The sequence below is a fragment of the Ambystoma mexicanum genome, chromosome 2p, assembly GCF_040938575.1.
Source record: "Ambystoma mexicanum isolate Mex_15411 chromosome 2p, UKY_AmexF1_1, whole genome shotgun sequence".
NCBI classification, from domain to species: Eukaryota; Metazoa; Chordata; class Amphibia; order Caudata; family Ambystomatidae; genus Ambystoma; species Ambystoma mexicanum.
Genome location: NC_090923.1, coordinates 87,573,006 through 87,587,023, shown reverse-complemented (window position 1 = coordinate 87,587,023; position 14,018 = coordinate 87,573,006). Strand labels below are relative to the sequence as shown.

The 14,018-nt window shown below is 45.3% G+C and overlaps 1 protein-coding gene across 2 annotated transcripts in view; it reads right to left on the bottom strand.

Moving 5' to 3' along the window:
- The window catches only part of DALRD3 (DALR anticodon binding domain containing 3), a 321,275-nt gene that overhangs the window by 230,313 nt on the left and 76,944 nt on the right, over positions 1 to 14,018 (bottom strand). For both annotated transcript variants that reach the window (XM_069643313.1, XM_069643314.1), the window contains exons 3-5: positions 7,199 to 7,491; positions 2,157 to 2,221; positions 1,751 to 1,867 (exon numbers count right to left, since the gene is read on the bottom strand). In XM_069643313.1, the coding sequence (XP_069499414.1) occupies positions 1,751 to 1,867; positions 2,157 to 2,221; positions 7,199 to 7,491 (475 nt within the window). The remainder of the gene's footprint in view (positions 1 to 1,750; positions 1,868 to 2,156; positions 2,222 to 7,198; positions 7,492 to 14,018) is intronic.

Here is a 14,018-nt window from a genome sequence, read left to right as displayed (position 1 = left end):
ATCATGCAAGGAAATCTCGGACTCAGAAGAAAACTGGAACTCTGACAACCCCTCCCTGAGCAATTCTACCCCAAAGACACTACATAATAACAGAAGATCGATAAATGTTGCACCCGAACCACCGAGTGTGGCGCACATAAAAACAACAATGCGTAAATAAATGGCGGTTTGCCCGCCCCACCAGTCCTACACTCCCGCTGCCGTGGCTTCCAATAAGGGCAGTTACTCACTGGCAGCATATTTCGTGGTGAGCATGCGCTTCGCTTGTGTTCCTTTCAGTGACTCAGTACGGCGCCTAGACACCAGAGGTGCGCTGCAGGAAGAATACCACTGTATATTGTGAGGAGTCCGAAATGAAAAGCCGGACACAAAGTTGTCATGTTTTTGATTGAAGACTTTTATAAAGTTGGTAAGAAAAATGCCTCTCTAACTCTGCTCTAAGAGGAACCTCCTTAGCTTTAACCAAAACTAAGGATCTGTCTGTGTCAGGTTGTCAAAACCAAAACTGTACTTGTGTCCAAATGTTCTATCATGCCCCCACACTACAAACCAAATTGTAAGGTGGAAAGGGGAAATATCTTTAACCTGGTGATTGCAAAGAGTTCATAAAAGGAAAGATAGAACAGCTCCAACATGAATGTTCTCCAAGGTAAAGGCACCTTGGTTACGGAAGACGCCCTTTCCCCTGGTTTCTCTTCCCAATTCAAATACCAAGGTATTCCAAAGTGAAAACAAGATTTTAGTACCACAGGAGTTCCCTTCTCCTGGACTGGTTGCAGATTCCAGAGGGTGATTCCCTTCCCCTGGATTCTTCAGCACTATGCCAACGATTCCTGATCCAACTTTTTTGCGTCTTGACACACAACAATACTTTTTGTTACAAAGCTCCTTAGCCTTGTAGTTTCTTCTTTCAAAGGTTCCTTCTCTGATTCACCAAATGCAGTCCTTACCCTTACTTGGGTAATTGTGAGAGATGAAGTCCATTGATGATGACCGATGCAAATTACATGAAAGATTACTTGCAATTGTTCCAAATGATGAACCAGTTCTACATGGATAATTAGAGCTGGAAGAGACAGTCCTGGAGCTTTTATACTTTTGTCAAAGGATGGAAGATCTGGTTAAAAGGGCTTTGGGAAAAGGTTTCTCCATTTCTCCTAAAAGGGGGTACAGATGCACGGCAATAGTCCACAAGGGTATTGGGTACCAAGGGGTCTTTTTTGTGGGCAAATGGGGGATACCATGTCTCATTCAATGAAGCCATGACATCTCCCCAGAGGCTGCCTCCTCCCATGTGATCCTCCCTCATATAGCCGCCTCTAGGGTCAGGTTGCAGTTGCCGTCCCCTGTCAACATGGGAGGAGGTTACCGCCGGGGAATCCATGATGACTCATCACAGTATGTGCTAAGAAAAAAACATTCCTGAGGGCGATTTTGGTTGTAATGGACACTTTCACCTCATTCCTCAATACATGCGTTTAGCAGTGGGCCAAGTTAGTTTGTACAATGTAGCTAGTGGCCTCCCCATTCCCTTAGAGTTTGCCGGTATCCATCCATGTTCCATCTATAGGCGCCAATCATACTGGTTCCAGTCCCTGTCCAGCAGGTTTCTTACACATATCTGCACTCAACCCAGTGAACAAGGTTAAGGTCTACGGGGCACATGGACATCAGAGCCTTAGTTGTGATCTAAAAACTGGTTGCATAAAGAAATTCAGTGACATGGATGTCTAGTTGGAAACGTGCTTACCTGTGAAGCGCTGTGCTCCCCAGGTTCCAACAGCTGCCAGAGCAGGTCCATCTTCTGTTGCTGAAATTCTTCCTCGCAATTCACTACATGTATTACCATGCAGCCGCTCGACGCATCCTGAGAAGAAATAAGGCAAGGCAAATTGAGAGCGTGACCACTAGAGAGGAAAACCAAATGCATCCCACACCGAACCCTGCTCCAAAACCTGTCACCTTTCCCACTCATTCTATTCTGCTGCAGGGAATATCGTTTGTTGTACTGCCACAAGCTATGTCGTTTTAAATAGCTCAGATCATACAGAGTTGATGTACACTTGAATAGAGGGCTTTTTATTCATGAAATCAAGTATTGCTCTTTGCAGAGTAAACCTACTTGCCAGTCTTGCTGCCAGCGCCCACATACTTACTTCAACTTGGCACTGCCGTACAGCCTGTTGTATCTCTGCTAGGTGTTGAAGGTTCTCTTCTAGTACTAAAAGAAAAAAGTAGAAAAAAAATAGAAATCTATAACCGTGTTCATTTTTACATACCTCATTTACGCAGGGAAAGAGGGTACAATGAACAATGAGGTTTAGGTGATGTAAGTGCAATGTTTTGGCTGTGTCAGTTCAGTTTTACAATCACACAAAATACAGGTGTTGCTACATTTCATGGAATAACTGGAAGGATTATGCAGAGGTGGAACAATGCATACATTTTCAAGATCTCTCAGACGTCATCAGCTGATGAAGATGAAAAAACCTCTGCACCATCTGATCAAGTCTATGAGACTTCAGAAGCATATGCAGGGTTCTAGCTCCGCATAATATTGCCAGTTATTCCAATACCTCAATGTTAGGCAGTGTGAGAAAGACTTTACAAAGCTATAAGACCTTTGTGAGAGTGTCTTGAAAGAACATGTGTTTTATCACGTCAGGTGATAAAAATAGGAGGCAGGGGATGACCACAAAGAGCAAGAACCACCCTAGAACAGGCAGGGAGGGTGCAGGGTGCCCATTTACGTCTCTGCTCCAAATATAGCAATTCCTGATCAGAGTACTGCCAACTACTCAGACCTCATCTTATTGAAGGGCCACTCAGGTGGACACATCTACCTCCAATCAGTGGTCGAAGTGTACGAAAAGAAGTAGTGCAACTATGTGGAACTATGTTCCCTGCAGGCCTGTCCCCGCTCCCTACAAACCGAAATCGCCACGTCAATGCGCCATGCAAACCCTTAAACCTATGCGCTTGCTGTTCAAGGGAACGTTCAGTGCAGTATTTGTTTAATTTATATAGCGCAGACCAGGCCCAAGGGCAACCAGGCGCATATCTTGGCAGACAAATTACAGGTATGACATATCATCACAATGGTACCAACAGATTGAGAACAAAAAAATATACAATATATACAATTGACGTTACAAATCAGGGCAAAAGGCAGCACAGTAGTGCCGGAACAAAGCAGAGCTGGGTCCCAGGAGGCCCGTCCAGAGTCAGAAGAGCAGTTGTTAGTGAGATGTAAATAGCCAGAGCTTGGCTTTGTGTTTGAAAAGGTTAAATGATGGTAGGGTTCCGATAGTGAGTGGTATAGTGTTCCAAAGCTTGGCTGACAAGACAGGGAAGCTGGCACCCCCAGCAGTTTGAAGCTTGAATCTAGGGATCGCAAGACCTTGTGATTGTGCCGATCTAAGTACTCGCGTTGGTATATGTTGAGTAAATCGTGAAGCTAGATATGAGGGGGCCTGGTGGTTCACACATTTGTATGTAAGTGCCAGTGCTTTCAAGGAGACCCTTTGGGCGACTGAGAGCCAGTTGAGGTTCTTCCTGGTTTCTGAGATGTGGGCAGATCGGGGGATATTAAGAGCCGCTCTAATGGCATTATTTTGGGTAGTCTGAAGTTTGTTGAGATTACCCTGGTTAGTGCCTTGGTACAGTGCATTGCAGTAGTCCAATTTGGACATAACCAACGTCCTGGCCAGGGTAATGCAGTTCTGGGCGGTGAGGAATGGGCGACAGGCTGAGATCAATTTACAGGTGTAGGCAGACGCAGCGGCAACTGCATTAGTTTGTCGGGTGAGAGTAAGGGAGGCGTCCAGGTAGATACCCAGAGTTTTGGTATCTTTAGAAACTTTAATTAGGTTACCGTCAATGTTAAAGGAGCTAAAGAGGGGACTCAGTTTGTTAAGTCTCTGTTGCGTGCCTAGGATGAGAAGCTCAGTCTTGTCATCATTGAGGCACAGCTCGTGCTGGGCCATCCATGCTTGTATGACAAGGTAAATGTCATTAAGGGCTTTAAAGTCAACAATGTAGTCACCAGTAATGGGTATGAGTATCTGGGTGTCATCAGCGTAATTCGTGTAGGTGACGCCCAGATAGTCAAGCACATCAAATAATGGTTTGGTGAAGACATTGTAGAGAGTAGGGTGCACGTTTCAACTTCTTCCTACACTTATTTTAAAACAAAACCATTCCGGAACATTTTATTATAGGAACAGTAAAACGTAATTTAAAAATGTATAGAGAAGCACTGCTCCCAACCGCTCACGCCCACGTCGACGACTGCCTCCAATGGATACACTTCAGTCCTCTCCCGCTCTCTGGAGTAGAAAAAGAGAGTTGCGCAGCAGCTGGAGTGTTTATACCCCTCTAAGCATTTTACCAAAATGTGGGATGTCCATAACGAAAGAGGAGAGGGGATTTGAATATTGGTCTTTGCCGGTTACAAACTGCAACAGCACAACTTGAAAGTAACTAGGGAGGGGAACTAAAGCCCTGGTTTTCACTCTACATTTATCTCCAGGAAGGCTGGTGTGGGTTTCTTCATTGCAAAGTTAGGATTTCAGAATGCAGGCTGTGGGTTATTTAAAAGGTGAACGTTGTACACCTAAAGTTATTTGAACAGCCTCCTAGATTTGATTGTTCAAAAAAGCTTGGACTCAACCTGGTGAAAACAAAATCAAGTCACACGAGATGATATGGACAATTGTATTAATACTAAACAAACACTTTTGTTCTACCAATTATCTATTGCATTATTTTCATGATATGTTCCTTGTTCTGCTTTTCAGCCATGTATTTCCTTGACCAAATTAAACTAAGACAGTGCTATTTGACCAATTAAATTAAATCTTTTATAAAAATAGGAACCGAGATTCCAGCCTGTGTTGCTTGTGTTGCCCTTGAGCTATCCTCTCGGCATTTGTGTATATGGTCGGTGTATATGAACCCTACATCTTTGAAAGCATAAGTGGCGATTTAGAGTGCGTCTTAAATAAGACCTCTCCGCTACCATATAGGATCGCCCAGATATCATACACTAGAGACTGGAGTAGAAATAGTATACCAGTGAAGTGGCCTGGTGTACATTTTAAACCATGGGCTCTATCAAGGCTTCCTCAAAGCATTCACTGTCCAGTGCCATAAGGCAGAGGATAACCACAACTACTGACACCGGAATATAGTTAAAGGATTTATTAAACAAAAGTAAAAACATGAGACTATTGCATGGCACTAGTTTAAGGATGGCTAAATGTTCTTGGAAAACATAGTCCTTGAAAACAGGATTAAATACAAAGGACGGCAAACAAAAAGACATACAGAAAGTTCCAGAAAGAAAGGGTTCCTACTTAGGGATTTCCAGAGTTCAGTTAATTTTTCTGGGGACCCCAAGGCATCTCCACCTACATGTCCACTGTTCTCTCCATTACTTACTCCCTTCTTCCAGGGCCAAGGAGTTCTGTTACACATCCCCTCTCTTAGGTATCAAAGTCACTTGCTTGCTCTCTTCACTTTAGCACACCACTCCTCTGGACTCATCCTCCCACCTTGCGAAGCACACGCCTCTTCTGGAGTTCAAGGGGCTCTCTTCTCTACCTCACTGGAGCACAAACCTCATCTGGGATTCAAGGAGCCACCCCCGCCGCTCACTGGAGGCCACCCCTCTTCGGGGCTCACAGGGTTTCTTTCTCTGGTGCTCGTCAGCTTTCTCAACCAACTCCTCAACTTTCAGCTTAGAGACACTGTCTGTGGATATTAGCCCCATTTTTAAAGCCTTTGCCATCCTCCTGTAGGCAGAGGCAAACTTTAGAATTGATTGGTTAATTGGCATCCTATTCAAAGCCAGGGGAGGGAAGTCTTCAAAACGTTTGCCGCCATATGGGATTTCTTTCAGTTTGTTTCCTGTCTCATCTTGCCTCTTGGCTGTTCCCTGCACAGAAGTTCATGTTGTGGGCTTCTAATGTTGAAAGGCCATCACAGGAGAGGACAAGGGGCAGGAACACCTCTAGAAAGTTCCCACCTGTTCTAAATAATAGTTTCCTTGGAAGAGGAGGAAAGAGGTTTTTCTCTCATTAAACGATGCAACTGCTGGGGAGGGAGAAAACAGTTCTCCTCAACAAGCGCTGCTGCTTGGAAGGAGGGGTTTGGGATTACGTTTTTTTTTTCTTCAAGGTTCCACACCTGTTCACTAAGGGGCCTCAATGAATGTACTAGTGTTTCCACATAGCATATTTTCTCTGAATCCATGAAAGACACTGCTGAATCTGCTCTGGGTTTTGGATTTCTAAACCTGGTGCACTTCAGCAGATGTGGTTTCGAATGGATCCAGGAAGTTCCTAACCAGTTGCTCTCTCTTTGGGGTTGGAAGCAATTTGTGGCTGGTCTAGTCAATCATACTCTCAGGTGGACCAGGCTGGATGCAATGTTGGCACTGTGACTGTCACACCAGACAACCTAAGGGAATGTCATATAAAAGGTATTGGACCTCTCATCTGACAAGACACAGCAGCTTTAAGGCAGTCACAGATCCGTTAATGAGTCTCGTGGTCTGCAAAAACGATTTTGGAATGAAAGGATGCAAAGATCCTCAAGCCTAGCACTAGTTTTCGTTCCACACTTCCTCACTGAAAGATCATGTAACAGCTTGAGATAAAACCCAAGGTTGCCGATGTTAGCAATAAATGGAGCAACAATTCTCATCAGCAGTAGTGCCAAACACATAGCTGTTAAGTGGCACCAAATAACGAGGGTCAATTCCAAATGGTCCTGGATTTTTATCCAAAAGCTTTTTGCTACTGGAACTGAACCCAAACATCTAATCAAAAAGAGGAACAAGGCCCAGAGGAAAAGAGCTCCTTGTTTTAAATGGCAGAACTGGAAGGTGAACTTCAGGGCATGGCTCCAGTTGACACCTACGGAGAATGTAACACCAATCGGTCTGATCCGACCACAAAGTAGTAGAAATGCATTCCATTGATACCGTTAGATCAGAATCACAACAGAAATGCATTTAATTCACAGTGCCCATGTATACCTGAACCCATGTGGGCTATGTTATGCAAAGAAGCCAAAATCACTGCCAACTTCAATTGAACCTTCACATATCTACTAGGCTCCCCTTCACCCATAAAGACTGTGGCCTGGCATGAAAGTCAGGGTAACTATAGTATGGATTTCCCTTTCCATTTACCAGTAAATAAATCCAGGTTTGGATCATACCCCTCCAGGCAACGCTGCTCCAAAAACCCTTTTAAACGCACTCTGCACACAACATCCTTTGCTTGTACATCCTGTTCTTGTAGGTGAGAGATCTCTGCCCTGAAGGCTTCAGCACAGGTAGAGTTCTGCAGCGTGTCCTTCAGCGCCAAAGTGGCACTGCAGATGGATGAATCTTCTACCACTGATGGCCATGGCACCTTCAGTTCTTGCAGGAAGTGCTTGAAGGACTCCTCGCGCAATCCGGGAACCAGGTGAACGCTTGTCCTGATAATTAACAAAAATAATTAGTCACATTTCCTGAATGTTCACAGCTACAAATTACATTATGCAGCTCATCCAATCACGTTTGTCTTGTGGATTATATGAGGGAATACTCCATGTTGTTGGTAGGAAAATCCCAGCCAAGCATCCCAGCCATGGCATACATGTTCAAGCTATTGGTTTACTCAAGGGGTCTAAGGTTCAAAATGTTACAAATATCAAGCGGACAGTAAAGAAATGGCAAATTTGCACCCGGGAGAAAAACAAATGCAAAATGTGATATTCTGTTAAGTCGCCATCATGCATTCTTTTTAAAGAAAACCTTATTTAAGGAACAGAGAGTCATGTTGCAAATCACAGTATACAAATCACTTTCACAGACCAGGTAAAATACAATATTCAACAATAGCTGTGTGCAGTCCACCAATATATCTCACTCAATAAATCAAAGGGCAGTACCCAGCATAAGTCCAATACGCCAGGCACGGAAAATCTTAATGCGCTTCCACATCCTGCTGTACGCAGTGGAGGTAAGCACAACATGGTTCCCAAATGTCCTTAGGACGACATGGCGTCACAACAACTGCCACATACCCCTCCTCCGTTTTGTTGGCATTCGTTAGTTCCCTAATCCATTCCCGGCATGTGGGAGCCACTTTGGACTTCCAGTATTTTTACAACGAAGATTAAACAACCTCTGCACCAGCACAGAAGCCTTGCCAATGTCACCCAGGAGGTATTTAGGAGGATAGAGTACTGGAAGGATAGCTACCATGTCATACAGCACATCTGCTATTTCTAGCCAAAATAGCCCTATCGGCAGACAAATATGAAACGAGTAAGCCACCACATTACCACATTTTGTGCAATCATCACTCACATTCGGTGTAAACTAGGATAACCGCACAGGTGTATAATACAACTGATTAAGGACCTTAAATTGTATCAGCCGATATCTCGCGTTAAGAGAAACCTCCTTTGTGAGGAGACAATATTTCTGCCATTGGGTATCCTGTATCTGGACAGCCAAGTTGTGTTCTCACTTTGTGCTGGATTCTTAGAGAGTTGGCCTGAACTCGTTTATACAATCTAGAAATCAATTTACTAGTATCGCCACTCAAGAACACTGTCTCAATGCATCCATGGGTTTCTGGCTCCTGCATAGACAACGGCCATCGGCGCCTAACAGCCACCCTCATCCAAAAATATTGTAATGTTTTGATGGAATTATTACCCAGTTTCGCCACATACCTGCCACCCAGGTACATGGCCCCAAGCATCATCTGGCTATCCCATTCCAGGATACCTTCACGTCAGAATCGTATGTGGAGGGGGGAAGGGGCGGCAATTCGACAGGGGGATTGCTCCGCAGTACGGGGCCATAATACCCAGGCTCTTAAACATACAGGACCACGCATTGATAGTATGAACGCGGTCAGAAGCAAAGGAGTCCGCATGGCAGTCACTAAGAAAGACAGGCTTCAGGCCTGTAGGCACTGCACTATAATGCTCCAATGCTCTATGCACCAGACCGGGGGTACGGCCACCTTCATCCAAAAATATTGTAATGTTTTGATGGAATTATTACCCAGTTTCGCCACATACCTGCCACCCAGGTACATGGCCCCAAGCATCATCTGGCTATCCCATTCCAGGATACCTTCACGTCAGAATCGTACGTGGAGGGGGGAAGGGGCGGCAATTCCACAGGGGGATTGCACCGCAGTACGGGGCCATAATACCCAGGCTCTTAAACATACAGGACCACGCATTGATAGTATGAACGGGGTCAGAAGCAAAGGAGTCCGCATGGCAGTCACTAAGAAAGACAGCCTTCAGGCCTGTAGGCACTGCACTATAACGCTCCAATGCTCTATGCACCAGCCGGGGGTACGGAGTACACCAATAGCCTGCAAACTGTGCTTGCACCACAATGTAATATAGTTCCAAGTCTGGCACGGTAAATCCTCCCTGTTCGTAAGGTTCAGTCAGTTTCTCCCAGCTCATTCGAGCCACCCCTGCTCTGCATACCAATTGAACTGCCAAAGGCCACAGCCTAGTAAAGAATGCCGGCCTCGGCCATATCGGGAAAGTGCTGAAATAGTATAACAGTTTAGAGACCACCAGATGGGGATCCCGGCCCACAGCTTCAAATTCACAACAGGCGAACTCGGGTAGGTTTCATGATTGTCCCATATAACGAGCGCTGTGTCCGGGACACAAACACCCCCAAGTATTTAAATCTGATTGGGACCCCTCGAAATCACGACAGTTCAGTCGGGCACAGTGTCCCGTCTGTTAGCTGGAACAATTCTGAGGTTGTACTATTTATTTTATAAACAGAGTAATATGTAAACATAGGCACTTCTTCTATTATGAGCTCCAGATTCTGTTCTGGGTCCTGAACATACAACGAGGTGTCGTCCACGTACAGCAATATTATCTGTGGTGCCCCAGCAATACGGGTGCCTCTATGCCGATGTGGCATCCTCATCAGCCATGCCAAAGGCTTCATCATAAAGGCAAACAGCATGGAGACAAGAGGCCTCCCTGCCCGTCCCCGACCTGATTTAAAGGTTGGCGACAGCACCCCATTAGTACGGACCCTGGCCGTTGGAGCAACATATAATAGTTGCAATCTACTGAGTGAGGAACTTCTTGAGTGGGGATCTCATAAGGTGTAGTCTCGCGACCCGTATGTTAGTGCTATTAAAGTTGGCAATGGTTTTCTTATTTTATTATTTTATTCTTGTGTCGCAAGGATGTAGGTCAACACGGAGACATAGAGTCCCTCAGCTCCGTTTGTAAAGTAAGCAGTAGTTTGTTTGTGCCTACACCTCTTTGCGCCAAATTTCTGATGTAAATGAATAAAAGTACGTAGTCAAGAAAAAGGCGCCAATGAAACGCCGAAACACGTGTCATCCATATGGGCAGAACATATATCAAATAAATTAAGAAAATATACTTGAAGAAACTTGACTACGTACTTTTATTCATTTACATCAGAAATTTGGCGCAAAGAGGTGTAGGCACAAACAAACTACTGCTATAATAGTTGCACACACTCTATAAAGTAGCCCCCAAATTTAAGATGGCGTAGTATTGCAAACAGAAATTTCAGGGAGACAGAGTGGAAGGGTTTCTCCGCATCTAGTGAGGCAGCAACAGCCGCAGCCTGTCGGTTGTTTTGCGATATAATACAAAAAAGCCGCCTCAAATTCAAAGCTGTAGATCGGCTGGGTAAAAAGCCTGACTGGTCCAGGTGTACCAGCAGTGACATAAGGGTCCAGGTGTACCAGCAGTGACATATGAGCAACTGAGGGGCCAATAATGTCGCTAACACTTAGTGTCAGCATTGATCAATGACAATGACATATAAGAGGCTAGTTCGTGCGATGGCCTACCTGGTTTCACCAGCACTGATATAATAGCTTCCGAGAGCGACGACGGAAACCAGACAATCTCTAGTGACTCATCCCACAATTTAAGTAATCGTGGTGCCAGGGTCTGTCGAAACTCTTTGTAGAGTTCAAGTCCAAAGCCGTCCGAGCCAGGGCTTTACCGGATGCCAACGAGATGATTGCCTCGACTACCTCCTCCACCGTTACTGGTTGGTCAAGGATTAAACGCAACTCATCGGGTAGGGTCGGGAGAGCCAAATCCCCCATGCATCTAACCAATACCTCATCTGTACAGGTCTCCACATTCACATACAGGATCTGATAAAGATACAGAAATTCTTCACTGATCCCGTCATGCATGGACAATACTTCCCCTGTTCGCCCTTCAATCCCCACAATGGGCTCTATTCCTTTCTCACCTCTCACTACGCCTACCAGAAACCGCCCTGGACTGTCGGCCACCCCATACCTCCGCGCCTAGGTGGCCTTCACCATACATTGTACCGACTTGTCTGCTTATTCCCGAAATTTCAACATATTACCTTAATCACACCCACTAGCGCTTTATCACTGGTTACCCCATATTCATTGTCAAGACCCTGCGAACCTGTTTCAACACGCCATTTGCCACTGTGTTGTCCCCATTCAGCCACACTTTAAATGTCTAGCATGCTGAGCCACTGAACCTCCATTTACTTAAAAAAAAACATTTTATTATGTTGTCTTGTAAAGATGTCCAGACGTCAGCAACTAGCAATATTGCGCGAGGCATTCTCCACAATGGCCTGTGTCTACGGGAGCCGTCCAGCAAAAGGGACAACTCCATCGGCAAACGTTGGATAAGGTTCACGGGTGGATCACACAGTCCAGCACTCAAGTGACCCAATCAGCAGAGAGCAAAAAGAGGTTGCTACAGCAATACAGACATTCTGGACTATTCTGGACATCGTATAACGGACCGATGAATGATCGGTATATTCCGCCTCATCGGGGTATCTATTCCTCCACACATCCAGCAACCTCAACTGAGACATAATCAGTCTAATTATTTGCTCAGCAACAGTTAGGCTGTAGTGGGCAGTCCCCGATCGGTCCATCACAACGTCCAGGATAGTATTGAAGTCACCCCATCACACAAGTCTGGCTGCCCTCAACAGCATCGTACATAAATGACAATAGAAATTTGGGTTGTCTATATTTGGACCGAATGTATTGATCAACGCCACTTTTACCCCAGAAATTCTCCCCCAAACAATCACACAACACCCCTTTGGGTCTATGCTGCTCTCGTCGGCCTGAAAACATTAGGATCGATGCATCATAGTTAGCACCCCCCTCGCCTGAGAGGAGTAGTCTGTGTAAAATCGCTGTTTAAACCATTTAGGTGCAAACCCCCTATGCAATGGCCCCAATGCATGTGTCTCCTGTAATATAACTATCTTGGGCCGATGGCGATCCACGTAGCCAGTATCTTCCTGGCCCTAATGGGGTTGTTGAGGCCAAGGACATTCAATGTAATGAGCATAATAGGATCGGCCATTCCCCATGTCTAAAACCAATGATCTGTGCACACTTCTGCCTCTCCCCATGCACAACCCTAGCCTGATATCTTGTCCAATAAGCACATATTCGCCAACTTTTGTAAATGTATTCCCCCAAGCCCACCCCGCTCGCAGAACCCTCCCAAGGTCCCAATAGCCGCACATCCGGCTCATCCCCAATATGCAACAGAACCACAAAAAATGAACCCTTCTTCCCCCTCCCCTCACCATCACCCCCAACCTGATTTATTTTAAAATTTGTTTATTGGCATTTTCAGTACCGGCAACCCTTGGCCTTGGGTCTCTATCTGTAACTCTACAGTCCCCCTACCTGAACTTTTGGACACCTGCTGTCTGCACCTGCCACCTGCTTGCTGCACATCTTGTTATTGTTTTGATCCCATGTACAGCACTTCCACCCTCCCCTGAACTTTCCCCTCCGCCCGCATTCCGCATCGCCTGCAGCTCAGCGATCTCAATGTCACTTGGCCTTGTAAGATCGTTGTCTCTGTCCCCCCTTCCTCGTATTTATTTGAATTTTATTTATTTATATAGCGCAACCAGGCTCAAGGGCAACCGGGCGCATATCTTGACAAGGTAGTATAAAACAGTAGTTAACGCAATATATACATACAATACAGCATAGTATACAATATAAAGTGCAGGAATACCTACAGTCGCGGTGGGGCTATACATAGTTAACAATGTAATGTACACAGTATCTATAATTAGCTGGAATACATACAGGCAAGGCAGTTAAGAGCCGAGCGAGAGTCCTGAAATCAGTTTGGTCATTTAGGCAACATTACTAGCTAGCCATGATTTGGTTCCATGTTAGAAGAGGGTAGGAGAGTGTTCAGATCTAATAGGTAAAGGAATCGAGTTCTAAAGTTTGGAGGCAAGGACAGGGAAACTGATTCCCCCGGCTTTCTGCAGTTTGTATCTGGGGATGGTCAAACAGTGTGCTTGAGCTGATCGGAGCAGTCTGGCAGGCGTGTAGTGAGAGAAGCATTTATGTGTGAGGGTGAGAGATTTCAGAGCAATTCTTTGCGTCACTGATAACCAGTGTAAGCTTCTCCTTGTCTCAGAGATGTGTGAAGATCTAGAGATGTTGAGGGCAACTCTAATTGCATTATTTTGCACAACCTGTAGTTTGTTCAGGTTACGTTGGCTAGTCCCAAGATATAAGGTAGTCGAGTTTTGCCATGACCAGTGTCCTGGTAAGGAAAGGGCGACATGCTGTAGTAAGCTTACATGTGTAGGCGGATGCCGAGACAACTGCATTAGTTTGTCTATTAAGTGATAGGGTGGAATCGAGGTAAATTCCTAATGTTTTGGTGTCGGATGAGACTTTAATAGTGTTTCCATCAATGTTGAAGGTTTTGAAGGCAGGGTCGAGTCTGTTTAGTCGTTGTTGTGAGCCCAGGATGAGGAGCTCGGTCTCATCATCATTAAGACAGAGCTCATGCTGAGCCATCCATGCTTGGATGACTTGATAGATGTCATTCAAGGCTTTTGTGTCCGCTAGGTAATCGCCTGTGATTGGGATGAGTATCTGGGTGTCATCAGCGTAGTTGGTGTAGGTGAC